The sequence below is a fragment of the Aulonocara stuartgranti genome, assembly GCF_965226115.1.
Source record: "Aulonocara stuartgranti genome assembly, chromosome: 3".
Lineage (NCBI taxonomy): Eukaryota > Metazoa > Chordata > Actinopteri > Cichliformes > Cichlidae > Aulonocara > Aulonocara stuartgranti.
The window spans coordinates 66866138-66891547 of NC_138941.1; the positions used below are offsets into that span (position 1 = coordinate 66866138).

Consider the following 25410-nt stretch of genomic DNA (forward strand, 5'->3'; position numbering starts at 1 on the left):
GCATTTGAATAAAGCACCAAATCCACACTTTTAAGCTTAAATTTCAAAACTTACATTTAACTACTGATTTTATCTACTGTTCTGATTTTATCTGTTTTGATTTTATATACTGTTTTGTTTGTTTGTTTGTTTGTTTGTTTGTTTGTTTGTTTGTTTTTTTTTGTTTGTTTGTTTGTTTGTTTGTTAATTAGTTAGTTAGTTTATTTGCTTGTTTTAATCAATTTTAAATCATGCTTTTTATTTGTTCTTGTTTCTAATGTCTCTGTAAAGCACTTTGAATCACCTTGTTGTTGAATTGTGCTACAAATAAACTTGCCTTGCCTTACTTTTTAAGAAAATTCAGTCAAACACATGAATGGTCAGTGGTAAAGGCTTGATTATACTCCACAGACAGTGTCTGAGTGCTCATTCTGCACATGTGCACTAAAAGAGCATTTTCACTGGTTCACTGAAGTCAAATAGAGGCTCTGTGAAACTCAGTGTATTATTGTAGGGTCCACCTTTCAATAGAAAGCACCTTAAAGCGACTGTTGTTGTGATTTGGCACTATATAAATAAAACTGAATTGAAGATGTGACCCTGTGAACGACTCCCCATCTAAACAAGAGGGCCTTATACTAAAACAGATACAGAGTAGGTGTCCTCCTATAGTATAAATCAGTAAGAGAAAGTATGACCTCTCTCGTGACCTTAAGATGTGTGTGCATGCCAGAGCACGCTGAAGGCACACAGAGTCTTTGCAGACTGCTAAGGATCAGATCTCTATCAGTATGCAATCGATTATAAAGCTCTAAGCATATATAAGTAATATAAATATAATATAAACAATATAAACCTCACACTGATTTTGCTCCTGTAGATGAAGACTGTTTGTTTGTTTGCTTGTAGTTTGGTTTCGCAGAGAAAACATGATTGCAGACTAAAGGCCAGCACTTTGTGTTCTTACTCACATTTGAAAGGTCATAAAATGGTTAAAGAAGTCTCAATTATTTGCACAGCCCATTGTTATAATAATCAATAATAAATGAGTTATTGCTAATTTTACAATGAACTGATCCTTTTAGACATATTCACCATGTAATGCACCAGTGTCATCAATAGATGGGAGCAGACTTTAAATGCTTCACAGTTTTCAGACTCTGGAGTTTCTGCTGAGCAGCAACGAGATGTAACTCACACTGACTCACACTTTCATTCTGCTGAAGTTTGTCAGACACAAAGAGCTCTCAGCTCTCTGCTTTCATCTTAAAGTGAGACCTTACAAACGTCTCCTCAGACAAAGAACATTTAAAATACAGACAACTGTGACAAAAAATGTAAAGACAAAGAAAATATTGATTTATTATATCTTTTTTGTTTTACATTTTTTACATTTTAAATGTATTTGTTAGTTTGTTTTATCAGCAGAACCTTTTAAAAGAAACACAAAGAAAGACCAGAAGCTTGGTTGCAGTTGTTGGTCTGGTGGCTCACGTCTCAGATCTGTGGCGGCAGAAACTGTAAACAAACAAACACCAAAGAGAAAAATAAGCAGCTGTGCACACAACCAAAACTGTCCCTCAGAAACTACAAACATATTTAGAATTATCATTATCAGAGGGTTTGAACAAATAAACAATGGCCTTTATTTCAAAACACACTTCACTGGACAATGTCAAAGAATATAACTCAGATCTTCCTCCAGAAATTTCACAATAAACGTTTGGCAACCAAACTCTCATGTATATGCTTTTAATGTGAAAGACACCCAGCAGGAAGTCCCAAAAAGTTGATTCTGTTCATCTGGACGTTTTCAATGGGAGAAATGTTTCGTCACTCATCCAAGTGACTTCTTCAGTCTCAGCTGACTGCAGGTTGCCCAGTACATGCATGATGACTGAAAATAGCACCACTGAATGAACAATGGGCTGTGAGGTTCTGTGTTTTATATAATGTCCCCACTTTTATTTTTAGCTGCCCATCCAAACACAGCAGACTAGGCCCCCTGCTCATGTTGCTGATACTCTTCCTGATCAATTTAAAGGAACAGTTTTAGGAAACAGATTTATCTTCTTTTTACTAAATGAAAATCAGCTGTACCTCTGGGTCTGTTTTCTCAGATGTCTTATGTTCTCACTGCAGCTGGATCAGGGGTAGATGCAGGGTTAGAGGTGGATGGAGGTGGAGGTGTGGATGTAGGTGGAGGTGTGGTGGTGTGTTTCCCTAAAATAAAGCAAACACAGTCATTAAGTTGTCGTCACATTGTGAATGTTGAAAGCTGCAGAAACACAGACAGGTGAGTGTGTCACCTGTGACAGTGATCCAGCTGGATGGAGACTCTCCATGACCGCTGATGTCACACTTGTAGAGGCCTTCATCAGACCTGGAAACATGCTGGATGGTCATGTGACCTGTAGGCTGCTTCCTGATGAGGGAGCCATCTTTATAGAAAGCAGCTGGGAGGTTGGAGGGAGTGGTCTTTGTTTTACAGAGCAGAGTGACGTCATCTCCCTCCATCACAGGGAGGACAGGACTCTGCAGGATCACTGATCCACCTCAACACAGAGACAAACTACAGCATTTCATCCATTTACACACAGCTTCATCAACACTAACTCCACCCACTCAGCTTACCAGTGACTGTCAGGTTAACCATGTTACTGATGGGACCCTCTCTGGACTCACACCAGTAAACTCCACTGTCCCATCGGTCAATGTAACTGATGTTACAGGAAGAATTAGTTGAACCAGCTGGTTTTCCCCACCCATCTCCACACTGAGTCCTCTGTCCTTTGCTTGTGTTTCTCCTCAGAGTCCATCCAGCAGAGCTGTCGTCCTCCTCACAGCTCAGAGACACAAAGTCTCCTTTAAAGAACTGAGAGCTGCTGGGACTCACAGTCAGACGAGCTGTGAGGGTTAAAATGAAAATGATCCACACGGAAAAGTGAACAACTCATTTGTTTGATACTGTTTTGTGTTCTGTTTCTTAGTTGCATTTATTCTAAAATCACCTTGTAAAGAAGCGCCCAGGGAGCAGAGGAGAAAGCAGAAAAGCCACATTTCTGGAACAGGAGCTCTGACAGCTGATCTGCTGCTGCTGGCTCTGTAAAATCTGGATTTGTCTTTACTGTGACAGTCAAAGGTGTGTGGGAGGTGCCACTTCAATAGGAACACCTCTTTAACCCAGTGAACTCAAACACAGGCCTGAGGTCTGCTGCTAAGTCAATAACAGGATCCTGCTTTTTTTCAGTGCAGCAGGAGGTGAAAACAGGTTGACGGGATGTGATGTAATGTGAGTGGTGGTGATGTCAGCAACAGTAAGGTTTTTACATGCACAATTTAACAACCATAGTACAGAAACCCTGAGCACACATCAGAAACCGTCCTCATCAGTCTGAGTAAATGCTGTGAAAGCTCCATCAAAGAAGCACCAACAAGCTCAGCAGCAGCAGCTTCTACATAAAACCACAGATTATAAACATCCACCAACTTTCTGCTGAGGAGGAAGACGCTCCGACCTGAAACCACAGGTCTTCATGCTTCGTGTCTCCAGCTGAAAATTTAACTCATATTTTCTGTCCTTTGTTGGGGTTTGGTGACTCCCCCTGAAACCTTTATCACGCTTGCATCTTCTAAAACCAATAAATTAATTAATTAATTCAGAGCATGTGAGCTAAAGTTTGAGAAAAGCCAAGCCTCTCTATGAAATCTGACATCTGATGTTAAACAGGTTTTATGGGTAACGCTCATGTTTTCTGTGTTAACACAACATGAGAGGACTTTAATTTGATCTATGTGAGGTGAAATGTGGGTCAGGTTCCCTGCTGTCAGATGAAACCCAGCTCAGTGTGAACTGTGCTGTCATTGCTCTAAAAATCTTTGTGTCTCTGAAACGCTGAGCCTGCACACAGAAGTGCATCTAGACTTCACAGACAGCTGAGCATCATGCATTCACACAGCCAGGACTGAAACTGTTTGTTCCTTCCTTCTTATTGAAATATTCCACGTATAACCTTCATGTTCATCTCAGCTGTAAGTGGAAAAGCTTCATGACACTCACGATAAAATATTTTCTGTAAACACAATCATGTGATGTCAGTCTGAGCTGCCTGGACTCAGTTCTACTTTTATTTAAAAGAAGAGAAGTGTCTCCTCTCTCTTGATCTGCGGTCTACGCTGTGTGTTTAAGTCTTTGTGCAGAATCCGTGTTCCTGCTCTCATTTACTGTCTTAGCTGTTTGGTGGTTGTTGAAATTTTGTGAGATTTCACCAGAGATTCTGGCATTTCGGGCAAAATACATTTATATTAAAAAGTCGATTCAGGATTTTAATGAATCGATTTTACGTTATCCAAGCCAGAATCGATTTTAATGGATAAATCGATTATAAAAACCCACCCCTTTCTGGATGAGACGTCAGTCGTATGTTCCAGTGTCATTAATCGTCACATCCTTCAGAATCAAAGACACGTCTCCATCCTTCATCTGTCTGTCCTGCAGATCCACCCTGTTCTTAAAAGATGGATGCTGCTCATCTATTTCAAATCGCTCATCATTGTACAAAAGCACATATTTATCTCCCAGGTCAGCTCTGCTCCACTCTACTACAATGATGATGTTGTTGTTTGGAGCTCGACATGGCAGAATGACGTCCTGTCCAGACTCAGCTGTGATGTGTTTCTGGTCTGAAAGAGGAAACAACACAGAGCAGAGAGGTTAAAGGTCAAAGTACAACTGATGACTTCACAGTCAGGAGCTACAGACAGACCACATACATTTAAATTAACAAATGTAAGAATGCGATCTAATGAAGCTTTTTAAAGAAACCACCTTATCTTCTTAGAAATAATCAACATAAATATTTTTTTAGTGTGTAGTTTAGTTTGATCCTGCTGTAAAGGAAGTGTGTATTAGGAATGAATAAGCATGCAGCAATCATGCTATGAACAAATAATATCTTTTTGCTTTACTCTTGCTGCCTCGTCCGTACAGATGAATGTGTTTAACTATGATTTAAACTATGGTGGCTGTAGCTCAGGTGGCAGAGCAGGTCAGCCACTAATCAGAAGGTCGGTGGTTCGATCCCAGGCTGCACCCTGGCTGTATGCCAAATATCCTTGGGCAAGATACTAACCCCATGTTTGCCTACTGGTGGTGGTCAGAGGGCCCGGTGGCGCCAGTGTCCGGCAGCCTCGCCTCTGTCAGTGCGCCCCAGGGCAGCTGTGGCTACAACGTAGCTTGCATCGCCAGTGTGTGAATGGGTGAATGACTGAATGTAGTGTAAAGCGCTTTGGGGTCCTTAGGGACTAGTAAAGCGCTATACAAATGCAGGCCATTTAAATATAAAAGATTTAGTTGAGTTCTAATTCAGCTTGAGCTCTTCATCTGTGCTGAGAACAGGAAAATCACATCACGTACAGACTCACTGTCATCATGGACATGAACACACGTCTGAGTAATTTCATTTTACTTTGTCATTCAGAGAATCCTGTTTGATTAAAAACAAGCTCAGTCTCACCTGCAGAGACAAACAGGAAGCAGAGAGACAGTGAAGTCCAGCAGAGAGACACAGAAGTTACAGCAGACATTTCTGCTTCATGCACACTTAGATTTTTAGAAATGTCCAAAGGACGGTGATATTTTCCAAAAAGAGCAGAAGACTTCAGTTTCAAACCTCATGAGATTAAATTGGAACATGACGCTATGGTAACAGGTTTGTTTGTTTTCAGAGGGAGGGAGGTGGAAGGGTTGAACTCGGATATCAAACATTTATCTATCTCATCCTCTTAATGTTTTTGGTGGTGGATGATAAAGCAAATGTGAACATTTACATTACTGACACCTGAGCAAAATTGAGTATTTTGGTCTAAATAACCCAATATGGGATGTCCACATATGTGGACGCCAGGTCCTAGGAGGTTAAAAAAAAACAGATCACTGACCAGCAGATCTTTGACAAAAAACCCTGTACCCAGACGACCTTTCAAAGTGCAGACTGGCGCCACACGATCAGACATTTGACCATGAGGACAGTTTGTGTTCGCAGTGAAAGATCCAATCACAACTGTCAGGAAACTTTCCACTGACGGCTGAAATGAACATGAAGTTGTTTCAGGAATATTGAATCACATTAACAGTTCAAACCTTCACTATAGATGATGTTCAGCTCTCTGTGAAGTTTGGGGTGTTTAATGAGTGCACTCCTCAGTCTGAGCTGACTGTCATCTGGTAGCAGGAAAACTGTCCCAAATTAATAATTTCATTGAAAATGTGCCCAAATTAACTACAATTTTAAATCCATTCTTATAGAGTCAATTCAGAAACAATTAATTCAATTCAATTTAATTTATATAGCGCCAAATCTAGTGAGGAGGTGAAATTATTAACAAGATGATCGACCTCTGTTGGGGTAGCGTTCAGGCAGCTGCTCTGCTCTGTGTTGGTACAGGGCATTGAAGATGATAACAGTGGGTGGATTATATTCTTAAACTTAGTTACAGCCCTTTCAGAAAGACATCTACTGTGATAAAGTCTACTCTCCACCGCTGTGTAATCAATTATTGTAAATGTAAATGTTATCAGGAAATGATCAGACAGGAGAGGGTTTTCAGGAAACACTGTTAAATGTTCAGTTTCTATGCCATATGTTAAAACAAGATCTAGAGTGTGATTAAAGTGGTGGGTGGGTTCTTTTACATTTTGAGAGAAACCAATTGAGTCTAATAACAGATTAAATGCCATGTTGAGGCTGTCATTTTTAGCATCTACATGGATGTTAAAATCACCCACAATAATTATTTTATCTGAGCTCAGAACTAAATCAGATAAAAAGTCTGAGAAATCAGACAGAAACTCTGTGTAAGGCCCAGGTGGACGATAGATGATAACAAGTAAGACTGGTTTCTGAGTTTTACAGCTGGGGTGGACAAGTTTATGATGTTTTTAACCAACACCTTTTGTTGCTTGTAATGCATTAGTGGGTGTTTTCGTGTTTGGTTTCTTTGGACACTAAAGTGGCCCTCCAACGAGGTGACGGTGCCAGAAGTGGCCCGCGGCTCATTTGAGTTTGAGACCATTGATTTAAATTAATGCAGGTTTTTATAATAAATACAGGCCTCTTTGAAAGCAGTGACTCGCAGTCTTGGAGAAATCCAACATCTTAATAAATGTGTAAAAGGACAATAAGACATTTTTATCCTTTTTTCCTAATCAAACTAAAAAGCATTAACAAGAAATTTGTTGTTGACGTTTTTCATTGATCCTTATCAATAATTTAGGTTTTTCTGTATTTTGAGATCTAGTTTTAGTGAACTCTAAAAACTTCTTCCTGTTGGCAGCAGAGCCAACATTTGTGGCGTGGTATTTTTAAGACAGAACAGAACTAAGAACTAGAACCTCTAGGACACATCTATACAAAATAATCATTTACAAAATCTGCTCTCCATCTTCTGCTGTTGCTGTAACTATTAAACACAGAGCTCAGAGTTTCTCCAGCGGCTCTGTGGAGACATTCAGTGTGTTTAGTCTGATTCCCAGATCACACACATCGATAAAATGGCAGACACACTATTCCTCGAGAAAGCATTACACACTGACTTTATCTGAGAAACCGGAAATAAAAACAGTTTGTTTTGTGAAGAAATCAAACATGAGCTGAACAAACAGCAAAGTTCCTAAAGACAAACTGTTAAATGAGGGCAAAGGAGGAAACAAAGCAAACTTACAGTTTCTTCAAACACACAAAAATAAGCTCCACGGCACACCTGGACACTAAACACAGACACACAGGTGAGCTTCTCTCTGGAAAGAGGCGGGACTCCACCTCTAGCTAAGGGCAGGTGGGGAGGGTGAAAAAGACCGATTTTCACAACAAGAGCACTTTTTTAAATGACTGTAACATCACACCACGTTTTTATTTTTGTCTCGGAGCAGATTCAAGATTTATTAAAATAATAAAATAAAATAATAACATCTACATGTTAATGTGAAACACGGAGAGACTGCAAGAACATCTGGAACATCTGCACCAAACTGTTATACCGAGAATATTTTCTACATATTTCAGACATGAAGCAAACCTTTATTTTTATTTCTTGCATGTTCATGGATGGATGGACGTGTTTAAACTCGTTCAATGTCCGACGTCTTCTATTCAAATATGAACTATGAACAACACTTAATCGTCTGTAAATGGTTTGATGCACACTGAGGCCACCTACAGGGCAGATCGGAAACAGCAAGGATCTAAACTCATGAGATGTTAGTGAGTGAGAGGATAGGAAAAACGGACTTAAGATGGCTCTAAGTGATAAAGGTTGATCTACAACTGAAGATAAATCCACCGATTATTTGTAAAGTTCATGAATCCTATGATGAAAGCTTTATTTCAGTAAATGTTTCTTCAAAGCTCATTTCAACATATTGAAGTCACGAATAAAAGTGCAGAGTGAGAGTGGATTACATGATGTTTAAGGTGTGTCTTGTGACATGTTAAGTTTTATCACAATGTCTAGATATGTGCCCCTTAACATATGCTACTTCCAGTGGGGAGGCTCCTGCAGAGCGCTTCGTTTCTGGTGTGATACTCGCACCTTGTTTATGGCAGGGTTTTCCAAAACAGGTCAACCAAATAGATGAATTAAGCAGTGATTTACATTTCTCAAGATGTCCTGGGCATTTACCAAATATATCTGCAGATGATGTTCATCGACTTGCCTGTGATTTAATTAATATATTGATTTGTGTCATTTATACATGAATATAAACTGAATGTCATCTTATAGCAATAAATTAGTTAAATAATGAGTTAATCCATGATGTTCTCCTTTATAGAGGACAGAAATAATTTTTTTGGAGTGGCTCAAATAATTTGTGTAGCATCTTATTGAATGCATAACAGCTGATTGTTCTGTAAATAGTTTGAAATGGTTATTTAAAAAAGGGGTAAAAGGTAAATTTATGCAAATAACTTTATTGTTTGCAAAACTTGTGCATAGGATTTTAAAATTGACAATTTATATTTGCATTTAAAGTTATGAAATATGATTCATTAAACATGTTTGTGGTTATTACAGTAAAAAATATCACTTCTTCTACACTGATTTTATGTTTTGTTGTCTGATTTTAGATCATGTTAATACAGTATGTCAAATGAAAACATAACTGTAAATTCAATTACTAGAGTAAAAAGTTTAGAAGCAAAGACTGTGACAGTTTTGACAAAAATCTGGTTCGGATTTGCTGTACAGGAGTAGCTGGTATCTTATTTATTGATAACAAAATGTGGAAACATCATTGTACTGTATCCATGTTAGTGTTTAAAGTGCAACATCTCCCTCTAGTGGTCAAATATAAACCATGTGTGAGGATGGTGTGAATGTAAAATGTGAATCATAGTGATCCAGTCAGTCATCAGTGTGTCTCTGCACAGCTGTAATTAAAATGTGTTCAAAGGGCCTCAGTGTCTGAATGGTTCCAGTTCAGCTCCATAACAAATTCAAATTTTATTTGTCACGTACACAGTCATACACAGTACGATATGCAGTGAAATGCTTAGACAACTGCTCGTGACCTAAAGAAAAAAGAAAAGGCTATGAATAAGATAGGAAATAAATATGAAAAATTAAAGTGTAAATTTAACTAGGAAGGAATAAAATAAAATATATAAATTAAAGTTGAAAAATAAAATAACTGTACAACAAAATACACAATATAGAACTATATAAGAATGTATGAAGAGATATAAATATATATATACAATAACAGCAGCTGTACAAGTATTAACTGGAAATGAAGAAATGAAGAATTTAATGACCAGCAGCGTCCCTGGTTTGATTCCTGTGTTTCAGCTCATATCTGCCTCTCTCACTGAGGGGGGTGTAAACACACACACTGATAACCTCGGTGTTTGAACCAATAGAAAGCTGGTGCTCAGAGGAAGAGGGCGGGCTTTACTTGGTGTCAGTGACAGAAATGAAAAGAAGCTCAAATGAGTGAGAAGGACGATGAAGGAAACATCTGTGCTGTGTCTGCTCTGTAAGTAGAATCTCTGTGTTTGTTTGAATTCTTGTACTTTGACTGTCTGCTCTCCTGATAACTGATGATGGAGGAGAAGACATGAAAAACAAATCAGGCTGAATTCAAGTTCAAACACCATGAGGACCAACTGCAGGTCTGAACTGACTCTTTATCTTTGCTCAGGAGTCGAGGAAACACAGCAGGCAGTGAAAAGATCAAATCATTCACTCATTATATCAACACAGCTGCACAGTGGACACATGACTTTACTGTGTTATTTAAATGCAGTTGATAATTTATATGTACTCAGAGTCTGTGCTCATGATCACTGTGATCACATTAAAAGCTGCTTCTTAAATAAAAAATTATGATGAGTTGAAACTGTCTGGATACATTGACGTCAGTAACAAACATCAAAGAAAACTCTTCTATACATCTCAAAATCATATTAAAAAAGCAACGATTTATTTATTTATCATATGTAACTGTACAGGTGTTACAGAGGTGCAGTGTTAGTGTATGTAAGTTTCCTCCACAGTACAAGGACGTGTTGTTAACTGGTGATTCTAAACTGGCTGTAGGTGTGACTGTTAGTCTGTGATGGATTGATGGCCTGTAGTTACTGTGTGACAGGGATGCAAACTCATTTTACATCGAGAGTCACGTCACAAGTTACGAGAGATATCTTACTATAAGATCTTTAGTGCAGCTTCAACAGAAAATCTCAGTTTTTCTACCTGACAAATGTGAGAAAATATAGAAGAAATGCAGGTGATTCACTGCCCAGACTGTTCTATATTGATATTACAAGACATTTTTGTTGATTGATGAAAATGTTTTATTTTTCTTGAGTAGGCAGTGAACACCAGGAATGTGTTTTTCCTTTAATTGATTATCTGTTAATTAAATACTTTGGAGTAGTATTGTTCTGGCCTTATTGTGCGTCCCTTTGCCCAACTTGACAGACAGCTAGCGGTTTCAATGAACATTGGAGGTGGAAGTAAGTTTAAGGCTTTTTACTTCGTCAGTAGTTCAATGATTGACATCCTTTTCTAAATGTTACAAGATGTTTTTTCCTTTAACTCACACTTCTAGGATATGAACTATACTGTTATATAGTATGTGTAATCAACAGCAACTCAGTATTGATCACAATACAACTTAGTGAGTTTAGCTTCCTCAAAGATAAACATAACAGACGAAATAACTGGTTTCTAAACAAATCTCTGTAATAGAAATGCACCAAATAAACTTGTAAACATGTTGCACATTAATACTCACAAGCAATAACTCTCCAAGGCAGAAATGTATTAAAGAGCATCTAAGGCAACAAACAGCATATTCTGCAGGCTAACGAGCGACCAGCTTCCTGTTTCCTCTACCCACAGGAACACAGAAAAACCCCACCAAAATATAAGCTTGTCAGTATTCCCGCTATGACCAGCAGAGGGTGCTGAAGAGAAAGAACCTATGCATGTCATAACAAGTATGAATGTCTGTGGTGACGTCTTTATCAGCAGGAAAAGTTGGAAAACATAAAATACAGTTCAAAGTTGAAAGATTTATGTCCTGCTTCACATTTTTCAAAGCTGTCAAGCAGGCCAGATTGGTCACAGTTTGAGGACCTGTGCCAGAAGCACCTGCTGACAGCTGGGATAAGCTCAAACTCTCTCTCTGCCTCAAGTCAGATAGAATGGATAAAGAGATCTTCAACCAAATATTTTTAAACATTTTGCTGGCTTTAAATTGAAAATGAGCAGATATTTCAGAGAGTTGTTCTTTATGTTCACCTCAAATCAACCTGAGTGTCATTTCTCTTTAGTTCTGATCTCACTGCTGAGCTGCGCAACAAACCAAGGTCAGTAACCTTCTTCTGTCACAGTTTAAACCTGATAAACTCTGACAGGTTTTACACATTTGGATTAAAGCTTTCAGTAAAGATCTCAAAGACGTGATCATCAGTTTTTAAATTTAACCCTCACAGCTCGTCTGACTGTGAGTCCCAGCAGCTCTCAGTTCTTTGAATATGACTTTGTGTCTCTGAGCTGTGAGGAGGACGACAGCTCTGCTGGATGGACTCTGAGGAGAAACACAAGCAGACAACAGAGGACTCAGTGTGGAGATGGGTGGGGGAAACCAGCTGGTTCTTCCTGTAACATCACTGTTTTCCCATTGGACAGTGGAGTTTACTGGTGTGAGTCCAGAGAGGGTCCCATCAGTAACATGGTTAACCTGACAGTCACTGGTAAGCTGAGTGTGTGGAGTTAGTGTTGATGAAGCTGTGTGTAAATGGATGAAATGCTGTAGTTTGTCTCTGTGTTGAGGTGGATCAGTGATCCTGCAGAGTCCTGTCCTCCCTGTGATGGAGGGAGATGACGTCACTCTGCTCTGTAAAACAAAGACCACTCCCTCCAACCTCCCAGCTGCTTTCTATAAAGATGGCTCCCTCATCAGGAAGCAGCCTACAGGTCACATGACCATCCAGCATGTTTCCAGGTCTGATGAAGGCCTCTACAAGTGTGACATCAGCGGTCATGGAGAGTCTCCATCCAGCTGGATCACTGTCACAGGTGACACACTCACCTGTCTGTGTTTCTGCAGCTTTCAACATTCACAATGTGACGACAACTTAATGACTGTGTTTGCTTTATTTTAGGGGAACACACCACCACACCTCCACCTACATCCACACCTCCTCCTGGTTCCTCTCTCAAACATATGTTGTCATCTGTTGGATCAGTCTGTGTTGTGGTTCTGCTGGTGTTACTGGTTCTACTGGGGAGACAATGTGTTCACAGGAAACCTGAAGGTGAGACTCAGTGATAGGTTTGTAGCTTGTACCTATCCGCTGGAACGTTGAAGACAATATAATTACACTGCAAAGCAAGACACAAGCAGGCTGGTTTACTCATGCATGAGGGAAATCTGGCTGGGGCCGAGTGTCGTCCCACCACCTAGCCTCCGTCAGACTCTCAGCCAGGCTCCCCATAGCACTCCTTTTATTGTGGTTACATGAATATGCATAGGGTCATTAACATATGACATCTTACATAGGTATACATGTGAACAAAGAATAGTGTGTGTGTGTGTGTGTGTGTGTGTGTGTGTGTGTGTGTGTGTGTGTGTGTGTGTGTGTGTGTGTGTGTGGGGTCCAGATGTGACCCTGTGAAGACTCCCCAAAGCTGGTGCCAGGAGTCTAGCGGTCCATCTGAACAAAGGGCTCTTATACTTAAACAGATATACGTGTGCTTGCTATACCATAAATCAACAAGAAAAGAGAAACTCTCCTAGGGAGTATGTGATTTATACCAAGGACACTCTAGAAGAACGGATGCACTCCCTAACACACAGAGCTGTTACTTTAGGATGAAACATCCTTTCAATCCACCAATGATTATATACACTTCTAAGCATATATGAGTAAATATTTCTAAGCATAAATGACAATCAACAATACAAATCTAACACTCAGACTTCCTGATCTTTCATGTCTGAGTTTGTTTAGTAGAATAAAGTTCACATTCATTATAATGACAGTAACACCTATCTTAAATGTAATCACTGTTTAGATATTTAATTTATATCATTGTTCATGTTGGATAATTTCAGCAGGTCAAGAAGAAACTGGAGAAGATGACATCATCACTCATGTCATGTACAGTTTCATCAAATCATCAACAACAGCCAGTCAGACGAAGCAGAGGTGATGTTGTGTTTTCTTCATGTTGTTATACTGCGATAACATTTGTGCGTGTAGATCAGGGGTTCCATTATGTTTATATATATTTCTTCATTATTTATTGATACTGAAAGTTAAAGAAACAAGAACACATTCATCTTTTGGGGATGTTTTGAGTTCAACAGATTTTCTGGGATCATGTTAGCAACTTTTCCTTTTTGTCTCCTCAGCAGGAAGTGAAGCCAAACAGCAAAAGGATCTCAATCCCCTGCTTAAGATCCCCTAGAGCAGGGGTCAGCAACCTTTAACACCCAAAGAGCCATTTGGACCCGGTTTCCACGCAAAAGAAAACACTGGGAGGCACAAATACTTTTTGACATCTAAAATGAAGATAACACTGTATATATTGTTTTTTACTTTTTATGCTTTGTGTGAACAACTAAGGTGTGTTGCTTTTGAAATCCATGAAGTGCTACAGAGAAAATTACATTTTATTTATGTAATTAACACATTTTGAACTCTTAAAGAAATATAACAAAAGGAAAAACACCCAGCTGAACTAAAATGATGCAGCAAACAAAAACTGTTGTGAGCCGCCACCCTCATATCGCCTTTGGGCTTTTGGAGCCTCTAAAAGCTACAGGACAGTATTTCTTGAGGAGTGGAATCAGAGAAACCTGCTCAAGGTAAACCAAAGTGTCAGGTTACGTCAAATCTTGGTTTGGTGTGGATTTAAATCAAATCAAATTAAATCAAATCACTTTTATTGTCACATCACATGTGCAGGTACACTGGTACAGCACATGTGAGTGAAATTCTTGTGTGCGAGCTTCACAAGCAACAGAGTTGTGCAAAAATACAATAATGTAAACAAGCAAAATACAAGAATGGCTACATCTGAAACTAATAAATATATGTACAATATATAATAGTATATGCATTCCTGGATGTGTATACTAAATATGTTTTTCTACGTGTGTGTGTGTGTGTGTGTGTGTACACATATTTTACAAATTAAATAGAGTAAACAATAAATAAAATATATAAAAATATACAGAGTTGAGACATGTGCAAAACAGCGGCATTACTGTACAGTATGGAGTGCATAATGTTGAAGTTCCAGTAGTGAAGCTGAGGTGTCTATGACGTGTTCAGCAGTCTGATGGCCTGATGGAAGAAGCTGTCTCTCAGTCTGCTGGTACGGGACCGGATGCTGCAGAACCTCCTTCCTGATGGAAGCAGTCTGAACAGTTTATGGCTGGGGTGACTGGAGTCCTTGATGATCCATTATATGGTTTTTTTGTTTTTTAATTTCTATACTAGATTTCTTTTCTTCTTTATTTTGTTTTTCAGTGTTTCATATTATTAGTTTGTACTTCTTGCTGATCCCTGTGCTGCTGTAATTACGGGCTTAATACAGTCTGTCCGTCTATATGACTTCCAGGCCATTTGATTCACTACAAGGCCCTTAAAGCATCAATTAAAAAAACTAGCAATACTTTTCAGTCTCCTGAGAAAGAAGAGGCGCTGCTGCGCCTTCTTCACTGTTTTGTTTGTGTGTACTGACCACGTAAGATCCTCAGCCAGATGTACTCCAAGGAACCGGAAGCTGCTCACTCTCTCCACAGCAGCGCCGTTGATGGTGATGGGGGTGTGTACTTCTCTGCACCTCCGGAAGTCCACTATCAACTCCTTTGTCTTTGCGACGTTGAGGGTGAGATGGTTGTCTTGACACCAGTGGGTCAGGGCGCTGACCTCCTCCCTGTAAGCCGTCTCATCACCGTTGGTGATAAGACCCACCACTGTAGTGTCGTCCGCAAACTTCACAATGATGTTGGAGCTGTTAGTGGCTGTGCAGTCGTAGGTGTAGAGTGAGTACAGGAGAGGGCTCAGTACACACCCCTGTGGAGCACCAGTGTTCAGTGTGATGGGGGATGAGGTGATGCTGCCCAGTCTGACCACCTGGCGTCTGTCAGACAGGAAGCTAAGGATCCAGCTGCAGAGGGAGCTGCTCAGTCCTAGATCCTGCAGTTTCCTGTCCAGCTTCGAGGGAACGATGGTATTGAATGCTGAGCTGTAATCTACAAACAGCATTCTCACATACGTGTCTCTCTTCTCCAGGTGTGACAGGGCAGTGTGTAGTGTCAGGGCTATGGCATCATCAGTGGACCTGTTGTGGCGGTATGCAAACTGTAGAGGGTCCAGTGAGTCGGGTAGTGCAGAGCAGATGAAGTCCCTGACCAGCTTCTCGAAGCATTTGCTTACGATGGGGGTCAGGGCTACAGGTCGCCAGTCGTTCAATGAGGAGATGGTGGAGGATTTGGGTACAGGGGCGATGGTGGCCATTTTGAAGCAGGCTGGGACTACAGACAGAGAGAGGGAAAGGTTGAAGATGTGCGTGAACACTCCAGCCAGCTGAGCCGCGCATGACTTGAGGACGCGGCCGGGAATCCCGTCCGGACCAGTAGCTTTGCGTGCGTTCACCTTCCTGAAGCACCTCCGCACATCCTCCTCAGACACAGTGTGCGCACTGACGTCATCCGCGGTACGGATATGTAATTTTTCGCTTGGTTTTGGTAGCACTGGTGTCTGGTCATTCCAGAAGCAAAATCGTCTACTTTCACAGAGGCTGTTCATAAATGACTCCCATAACAGTAAAAACATCCACTTGCTGGATTAATTATATTTTATTTTCAGGGTTTTTTGTATGAACCTGAATTCAAAACCATCTAAACTGACGCGATGTAAAGAGATCAAGTATGAAAATATTTTAAAAAGGAGATGAAATCAAAGAAATGAATTCTGAATATACATTAGTGAAAGCAAGTGTCCACACCCATTCTCTCAAACAGCCAATCAACAGCTGAAAGATGAAACATGTGACTTTGACTCATGTTCAGGTTTAGCTCATTTGTTACTATGTAAAAAGGTAAAAAGCGTGAGAGCATGAGGGTGGGAATGGATGTTTGTATCTGTGTGTGCCTGTATGTCTGTGTCTATATGTCAGGTTGGGTATCAGACGCCACCTCTCTGGGGACACCTCAGGCCCTCCAAGGTTTGGAGGCCTATCTCCACCCACCACCACTTCCCCTGCCAGTGGCGGACTCCCTCAGACATCGGTGCGTTGGTGGTTCTTTGTGTCCGGGGATGGGCGTCCAGGTACACACCGGCTCACTCCTTGGCGGCCGCTTATCGGGGCCTGGAGCCTGGGGCTTGCTCGGGCCACTTCGGAGGTGGGGTGCCCCCGGCCTCTCGGCCTGGGGCTTGGTCACTCAGGCACAGCTGGCTGCCGGCGGAGCTCACGGGCGCGTCACTGCAACCCCCCCTGGCTTCTGCTCCGCGGCTGCTGAGTGAGCCCTCATCTGGGACTCTCCTCAGCTCTTTCCGGGACAGTGGCGCGGCTGCCCCTCTGTTGGTCTTCCTTGGTCTCTTGTGTTCTGGGGGCCTCTGGATGTCTGGAGTTTTGATCTCCTCCATACCTGCTTCATACCCTGGAGGACGGGGCTGTGGCCCCCCCACACCCTCTAGCAGATCATTACATGAAGGAACCTTTTAAAAAAACAAGCGCGTCCATGCTCACAGGTGTACACACGGGTGATCGCACCCACAAACTACACCCTTTTTGGCTCCTACCTCAAAGCACACTGTGTTCTGTTGATCTTATGTGCTGCACAATAATGTTTAACATTTAGTATTTACTGTCATATTCCCATATATCATTGTGATGTTGTTTATTCTATTACTCTTGTTCTCTTCTGCTTGTTTTCTTTTTTCTTTCTCAGCAGGTGATCCAGGTGATTGATATATGCATTTTTTCTTTTTTTTTCTGCTCATTCTGTTGGTTTGTCTTTTGCCCTTCTCCCCCGTCCCTCTTCTCAGCTGTTTCTCTTTCCCTCTTTCTTTCTCCCCTTCTTTCCCCCAGTCAAGTCTGTCCCGTATTCAGTAAGTGAAAATAAAATAAACAATAAAAGGTGAATCAAATGGACCATTACGGCAAGGCTGGGATGGTCAGTTTGGTAAAGTAAATCCGTTGGGCATCTTTCTTTGCCTTTAGACAACAATTCTGATGGCAAAAGAGCCAAACGGGACAGGCAAAAAAAAAAAAAAAAAAAAAAAGGTAAAACATGATGGCTGCTAACATGTTTTATTTATCTTTCAATGGACATTTATGCAGAGTAGCACTGAGGGGACATTTAAATACAAAGTTTAATTACACGTTTGTTTCCTTTGAGTATAATTTGATGAGTGAGATGTAATCATGTGTGTTCAACTCTGTACTTACTGAGTGTTGTTCACTGTGAGCTGGACTGTGTGTTTGTGGTCTGTGGTTGAAGCTAACAGCTCTGCAGTCGTCCAGCATCCTGTTTTTGTTTTTAACATTTGTGTCTCCAACATTTGAAATTCTCAGTAACAGTTTATAGTTTCTGTGCCTCCCTAACATGTTGAACATGTACATTGATGTTGATGAATCTAGTGTAACTGCAGCCTGAAGCTGGTGAGATGTCCCGCTGCAGTGTGCTCTGGTTGGTCTAATAATAGTGTTCATGCTGTGAGAACATGTTTGCTTTCTGCTCTGTGGTGAAGTGTCAAAAAGCAGAAGGCAGCTTTGTGGTCGTCTGACTTATTTATCACAGAAACACCTCAAAGTTCTTTGTGGTCACTCTGTGTTTCACAGCAGAGATGTGAAGATGAGAACATTTTGAAAAGCTGCTGTGGTTTATTAAAACGATCTCTTCATGAAGGTAACAATAAAACCTAACCTAAATAAATCAGCCTTTTTACAGCCATATTGCTAAGCTGATGAAAATTTTGACTTGATCCTGTTTGGTTGAGTCTAACTGATACACTCCTCTCTTCATAGTGTCACACTTGATGTTTCAGATGAAACACAGCTGAAGTGTTTTATTGTCTGAAACTACAAACTGATGAACTGGACTTCCTTCAGGATCCCGAAATCAAAGCTCATCCTGCTAAACCTCTCAGTCAAGTTAAAATGCACCTGAATCACATTTAATGTCTGCTCCCATCTACTGGTGAAACTGGGTATTGCAGCACAGCTGATAACCTCTTTAACATCCAGCAGGTCACCACTTAAAGGTGGGTTAGGGTTTAATATCAGGCTGATAGTTTGACAAACTGGAAGATGTCCTTCTTCAAATCAGTTCAGTTATACAATTTCCCCCTTTTGTACATTAAATAGACAAAAATCCATATAAAGATTAAACATGAGCCCAACTCCACCCACAACAGTCTGCTGGTGATGTTCAGAGGTTTACAGCCATGAACTGGAGTCACGTTATATCTCATCTGGTCCCAGGATCTCTCTGGAGGATGGAAAACATCACTGTGGTAAAGATCATGAGGAAAACTCTGCCACTGTGACCTGACTGTGGATAAACAGAGTCAATACATTGATCCTCACTGCAGTGCTGGAGGTCATGCAGAGTAAATATCTCATTAAACACCATGTTTCTGAAAATTTATTAAAATAACTTCAGCTTTGTCTCAATTTAGACAAAAGTTACAGGTCATAAAGTCTTTATGTTTTAAGACCTGACTGAGATTTAATTCATATATTGATTTGTGTCATCAGTTTATACGTGAATATAAATGTTGTAGCAAAAACATTAGTAAAATAATGATTTAATCCAGGTTGTTCATTCTAAACACAGACATTACACTGTACAGGAACGCTTCATCCAGTTTTATCTCGACATAACCAGAGTGTTTGGAGTCTACAGACTGGGACACAATGAAGGCTGCTTCTAACAGCTTGGACGAGTTTACGGACACTGTCACCTCCTATATCCACTTCTGTGAGGACAGCATTGTGCCATCACGCACCAGGGTGAGTTATAACAATGACAAACCCTGGTTTACTCCTAAACTCAAAAAGCTGTGGCTGGAAAAGAGAAAGGCGTTCAGAAGCGGAGACAGGGACTGCTACAGAGAGGCCAAGTACAGGTTCACTAAAGAAGTGGACATTGCTAAACATCAGCACTCTGAGAAGATGCAGCAGCAGATCTCAGAGAATGACTCGGCCTCTGTGTGGAAAGGTTTTAGGAATATCACCAACTACAAGCCTAAAACCCCCCACTCCACTGATGACTTGCTCTTAGCCAACACCCTTAACAACTTCTACTGCCGTTTTGACGAGCCATCAGGCAGCCTTCACACCTTCAACGACCCCAACAATAGAGACACTTTGGACACTCATTCCCCCACCTCTCCCCCCTCCATAGAGCCATCACCACCTTCAAACTGTTCACCTGCAACACCCGCCCCCTCACCCCACACAAAAGAGGATTTCACACCACCTCCTCCGACCACAACTCTTCATATTCATGAAGTAGATGTGAGGAAGCAGTTTAGGAGTCTGAATGCTCGGAAAGCTCCCGGCCCAGACGGTGTGTCTCCTGCCACCCTCAGACACTGTGCAAACGAGCTGGCCCCAGTGTTTTCTGGCATTTTCAACTCCTCACTGCAGGCATGTCATGTGCCTGCCTGCTTCAAGTCCTCTACCATAATTCCTGTCCCCAAGAAACCTAGGATCACTGGACTAAATGACTACAGACCCGTGGCTCTGACATCTGTGGTCATGAAGTCATTTGAGCGCCTAGTTCTCTCCCATCTCAAGACCCTCACGGCCCCCCTCCTGGACCCCCTGCAGTTTGCATATAGAGCCAACAGGTCTGTAGATGACGCCATCAACATGGCCCTACACTTCATCCTGCAGCATCTGGACTCCCCAGGAACCTACGCCAGGATCCTGTTTGTGGACTTCAGCTCTGCCTTCAACACCATCCTTCCAGACCATCTCCGAGGCAAGCTTTCCCAGATGAATGTGCCTGATCCCATCTGCCGGTGGATCACTGACTTCCTGACGGACAGGAAGCAGCATGTGAGGCTGGGAAAGAATGTCTCGGACTCCCGGACCATCAGCACCGGCTCCCCTCAGGGCTGTGTTCTTTCTCCTCTGCTCTTCTCCCTGTACACCAACTGCTGCACCTCCACCCACCAGTCTGTCAAGCTAATCAAGTTTGCAGATGACACCACCGTTATTGGACTCATCTCGGACGGGGACGAGTCTGCCTACAGGAGGGAGGTTGAACGTCTGGTGTCCTGGTGCAGCCACAACAACCTGGTGCTGAATGCCCAGAAGACAGTGGAGATTATTGTGGACTTCAGGAAGCACACAGCCCCACTCCCCCCCATCATCCTGACTGACACCCCCATCACCTCTGTGGACTCATTCCGCTTCCTGGGTACCACCATCACCCAGGACCTGAAGTGGGAGCCCACCATCACCTCCGTCATCAAGAAAGCCCAGCAGAGGATGTACTTCCTGAGGCAGCTGAAGAAATTCAACCTGCCAACACGGACGATGATGCAGTTCTACACTGCAATCATCGAGTCCATCCTCACCTCCTCCATCACCGTGTGGTACGCTGGAGCCACTATCAGGGACAAACAGAGACTGCAGCGTGTTGTGCGCTCTGCTGAGAAGGTGATTGGCTGCAGACTCCCATCTCTGCAGGACCTGTACACCTCCAGGACATTGCGGCGTGCAGCCCGGATCTCAGCTGACCCTTCTCACCCTGGACACAGTCTGTTTGACCTTCTCCCCTCAGGCAGGAGGCTCCGGTCCATTCGCACCAGAACCTCTCGCCATAAGAACAGTTTCTTCCCCTCTGCTGTTGGACACATGAACAATAACCACATGATTGTCCCCGCCACTAACACATGACCCTACGCTGTGTCACTGCATCATTTCATGTTTTCATGTTTGGCACTGATCACCACCTGCACTCATGTATATATCTTTCTACGTAGCACTCATAATTCTTATTCTCATGTATATATCTCATGTATATCTCATGCACATATCTTTCTTTCTACATAGCACTTTAATTCTTATTGTCTGCACTGAAGCACCGCAGCAATTTCCTAATGTTGTAAACCTCAACATCTGGCAATAAACCCATTCTGATTCTGATTCTGATTCTGAGTACCACCAACACCAGTTTAGGTTAGTGAAGATATTTTCATCATATTTGAATACTTTTACTGAGGACATATCTTTCCCAACTACAATATGAACTGTGTACAAAATCTCCCAGCCAACAATACAAATATTGAGCTCACCATAACCCTGAATACATGAAGTGGAATCAGAAATTCGTCAGAGCCCCTTCACTTGTTGCCGCCTGACGCTACAGTTGGTTAGATTATTTCACCCTCATGACTCCACACTCACATCTACACTGACCAATACCAAATTAAAACCTCAATGCATTTTTATTAACACTTAAACAATGAAAAATAACAAGTAATTTTGTTAAATGTCAGGCATGCAGTCTTTGGTCCTTCTGCTCCTCCCCTCATCGTGTGACTCAGTGGGCACATGGAGGCTACAGCCAAGGAGAAAGTGGAACATGGTGTGGAAATATTTCACTGCTGTAAATGAACAAAAGTGCTTTTAATTTATATTTCAGCTCACTGAAATATATCCAATTCTCTGATAGTGACCCTGTAAATACTTATTTACATATCTGACTGATATGTAAATATCAGTCAGACAAGTATTCCTTGTCGGCGGTGGAAGGAATACTTCGAGGACCTCCTTAATCCCACTGACACGTCTTCCGAGGAGGAAGCAGAGTCTGGGGATGAGGGGAATGACTCGCCAATTTCCGGGGGCGAGGTCACTGAGGCAGTTAAACAACTCCTTGGTGGCAGAGCCCCTGGTGTTGATGAGGTCTGCCCCGAGTTCCTGAAGGCTCTGGACGTTGTAGGGCTGTCCTGGTTGACACGCCTCTGCAATGTTGCGTGGAGATCAGGGGCAGTACCTGTGGACTGGCAGACCGGGGTGGTGGTCCCCATCTTCAAGAAAGGGGACCGGAGGGTGTGTTCCAACTACAGGGGGATCACACTCCTCAGCCTCCCTGGGAAAGTCTATGCCAGGGTGCTGGAAAGAAGAGTTCGTCCGTTAGTCGAACCTCGGATACAGGTGGAACAATGCGGTTTTCGTCCTGGTCGCGGAACACTGGACCAGCTCTTTATCCTCTCCAGGATACTTGAGGGTGCATGGGAGTTTGCCCAACCAGTCTACATGTGTTTTGTGGACCTGGAGAAGGCATTCGACCGTGTCCCTCGGGGTGTCCTGTGGGAGGTGTTGCGGGAGTATGGGGTGTCTGGCCCATTGCTACGGGCCATTCGATCCCTATACAACCGTTGCAAGAGCTTGGTTCACATTGCTGGCAATAAGTCGGACTCGTTCCTGGTGGGTGATGGGCTCTGCCAGGGCTGCCCTTTGTCTCCGGTTCTGTTCATAATTTTTATGGACAGGATTTCTAGGCGCAGCCAAGTGGCGGAGGGCTTTCGCTTTGGTGGCCTCAGAATCTCATCTCTGATTTTTGCAGATGATGTGGTTCTGTTGGCTTCATCGGGTGAGGGCCTCCAGTTGGCACTGGAACGGTTCGCAGCCGAGTGTGAAGCAGCGGGAATGAGGATCAGCACCTCCAAATCTGAGGCCATGGTTCTCAGCCGGAAAAGGGTGGAGTGCCCACTCCGGGTCGGGGATGAGTTCCTGCCCCAAGTGGAGGAGTTCAAGTATCTCGGGGTCTTGTTCGCGAGTGATGGGAGAAGGGAGCCGGAGATCGACAGACGGATTGGGGCTGCAGCTGCAGTAATGCGGAGGTTGCACCGGTCCGTCGTGGTGAAGAGGGAGCTGAGTGTAAAAGCGAAGCTCTCAATTTACCGGTCGATCTACGTCCCTACCCTCACCTATGGCCACGAGCTGTGGCTAGTGACCGAAAGAACGAGATCGCGGATACAAGTGGCAGAAATGAGCTTCCTCCGAAGGGTGGCTGGCCTGTCCCTTAGAGATAGGGTGAGAAGTTCGGCCATCCGGGAGGGGCTCAGAGTAGAGCAGCTGCTGCTCCACATCGAAAGGAGCCAGCTGAGGTGGTTCGGGCATCTGACAAGGATGCCCCCTGGGCGCCTCCTGGGTGAGGTGTTCCAGGCATGTCCCACCGGGAGGAGGCCCCGGGGCAGACCCAGGACACGCTGGAGAGATTATATCTCTCGGCTGGCCTGGGAACGCCTTCGTGTTCCCCCAGATAAGCTGGAGGAGGTGGCTGGGGAGAGGGAGGTCTGGGCCTCTTTGCTTAGGCTGCTGCCCCCGCGACCCGGCCCCGGACAAAGCGGATGAAAATGGATGGATGGATGGATATCTGACTGATGCCAAATGCTGCAGCACTACAAGATTCATTCAGCCTGAGCTGAAGAGGTTTCCATTACATTTTCTAAGTCATAGTTCTGTCTGTTCAATTATAGTCTGAATTTATTTATTCATACAGTGAATATTTTCCTTGAAATGTAGAAGCTGCTCCACTGGAAGAGATTTCTGAGAGAGGATTTCTATGAATGAGGGAGCTTCATCCAGTGACCCGTCCAGTCTGTGAGGCTAATGGACTTCTTACTTTTATTACAGCTGTCTTCATGTTTCTTCACTGAGGTCACATCTGTGTTGGGTTTGTGTTAGCCTGGTTGAAGTTCAAAGTTCAACTTAAATTTAGGTGACTCCTCTCCTGACTGTGGCTGCTGTCCATGGTGCTGATCAGCAACTGGAACAATGCTAATGATTATTCCTCACATTGTTGCTGCATCCACACTGTGTGTGTGTGTGTGTGTGTGTGTGTGTGTGTGTGTGTGTGTGTGTGTGTGTGTGTGTGTGTGTGTGTGTGTGTGTGTGTGTATTTCAGAGATGGTGGAATAAAAATAGGGAGTTTAAATTGTCCCATATTAAAGTAAATACAGTGCTGATATGAAGGGGAAACAGCGTCACACGCCTACACATTTCATATATTGTGACATCAGTGTTAACTTAAAATAACATTAACATTTTTTGCTGTCTACAAAATGCAATATGCTGATAATTTCTTTCTTTTTGAATTTAAATGAATGACTGAACTCAGTCGTTTTAATGAGTGCAGTTACAGACTTCAAGCTGAAAGTATGTTTATTTCTGACTGTGTTTATTAAATATGTTCACTGTACTCTGGAATAAATACGTCCTGTTTCAGATTGGAAATATACAGAAAATCAGACCAGACTTCGATCAAAACAAGAGATGGAAATGAAACTAAAGAGATTCAAGTAGACTCAGAAAAATATGAAATGCTCAAACAAGAAGAATCAAATGTCACTTTATTTTTCTGTTTCTGTTTGTAACAGTGTTCCTGGACCTAATCGAACATGAGCATTGTAAGACTGACTGTTAAACACTCAGTGAAACAACAAAAACTGGCAGAGAAGAGTTTGCAGCATTTAAATACTCGTGTTTATTTTAAATTCACACGTGACCATGCTGCAGCAGGGTTTGGCCTGTTCCTGCCGTAGGTCATGATGCAAAAACATGGCTCAGTTAGTCCATTGATAGGTGGTTGCCAGGCCGCACATTATGATATAATGTATAATTCAACTTTTATGGATATGAATGATGAGCTATTTTTGTCAAATGAATTTGTTTGGTGCCTTCATGAGGTTGTAAAGAGAAAAAAGGTCATTTTAGAACATTGCTATGCAACATGATGATATCATGACCTCAGATAAAGATGGGACTCTTCAAGACGCTGAGATTTGCCTCGTGTTTATTTTTGGTTGATCAACTCATGATTGCTCACAAAGAGTGGGTAGACAAAACAAGCACAGAGACACAGAGACTCACTGGCTG

The 25410-nt window shown here is 42.3% G+C and overlaps 2 protein-coding genes and 1 long non-coding RNA gene across 5 annotated transcripts in view; 2 read left to right on the plus strand and 1 right to left on the minus strand.

The window, feature by feature from the left end:
- LOC309703184 (low affinity immunoglobulin gamma Fc region receptor II-like) overlaps nucleotides 1-12627 on the plus strand; it is a gene marked incomplete at both ends in the record, with an annotated part of 38727 nt that extends 26100 nt beyond the window's left edge. Inside the window, 3 exons of the mRNA XM_082527898.1 lie at nucleotides 11979-12239; nucleotides 12319-12564; nucleotides 12596-12627. Coding sequence (XP_082384024.1) covers nucleotides 11979-12239; nucleotides 12319-12564; nucleotides 12596-12627 — 539 coding nt within the window. The remainder of the gene's footprint in view (nucleotides 1-11978; nucleotides 12240-12318; nucleotides 12565-12595) is intronic.
- LOC309695122 (Fc receptor-like protein 5) lies at nucleotides 1318-7778 on the minus strand. 3 transcript variants are annotated; one of them, XM_082515587.1, is made up of 8 exons: nucleotides 7702-7778; nucleotides 5958-6066; nucleotides 4376-4662; nucleotides 2991-3082; nucleotides 2614-2886; nucleotides 2289-2534; nucleotides 2080-2202; nucleotides 1318-1497 (listed from the first exon to the last, which is right to left on the minus strand). In XM_082515587.1, exons 3-7 carry the CDS (start codon nucleotides 4414-4416, stop codon nucleotides 2105-2107), a joined length of 750 nt encoding a protein of 249 aa, XP_082371713.1. In that variant the 5' UTR covers nucleotides 4417-4662; nucleotides 5958-6066; nucleotides 7702-7778; the 3' UTR covers nucleotides 1318-1497; nucleotides 2080-2104. The 3 variants fall into 3 exon arrangements, with proteins under 3 accessions (XP_082371713.1, XP_082371711.1, XP_082371712.1); XM_082515585.1 differs by lacking the exon at nucleotides 5958-6066 and having other exon boundaries at nucleotides 7702-7764; XM_082515586.1 differs by lacking the exons at nucleotides 5958-6066; nucleotides 7702-7778 and adding an exon at nucleotides 5920-5941.
- A 27-nt stretch (nucleotides 12628-12654) lies between the features above and the next one.
- LOC309696561 lies at nucleotides 12655-14746 on the plus strand. The gene is made up of 3 exons (XR_014273540.1): nucleotides 12655-12803; nucleotides 13604-13697; nucleotides 13907-14746. It is a non-coding gene; the product is annotated as an uncharacterized lncRNA (long non-coding RNA).
- Nucleotides 14747-25410: the final 10664 nt, after the last annotated feature.

Coding starts and splice junctions, on each gene's coding strand:
- LOC309695122 (XM_082515587.1), bottom strand. CDS start 4,416: ATGACACTGGAACATACGACTGACGTCTCATCCAGAAAGGG. Junction 3,083..4,375: donor GACGTCTCATCCAGAAAGGG/GTGGGTTTTTAT, acceptor CAGATTTTACAG/AGCCAGCAGCAGCAGATCAG. Junction 2,887..2,990: donor CCTGGGCGCTTCTTTACAAG/GTGATTTTAGAA, acceptor TAACCCTCACAG/CTCGTCTGACTGTGAGTCCC.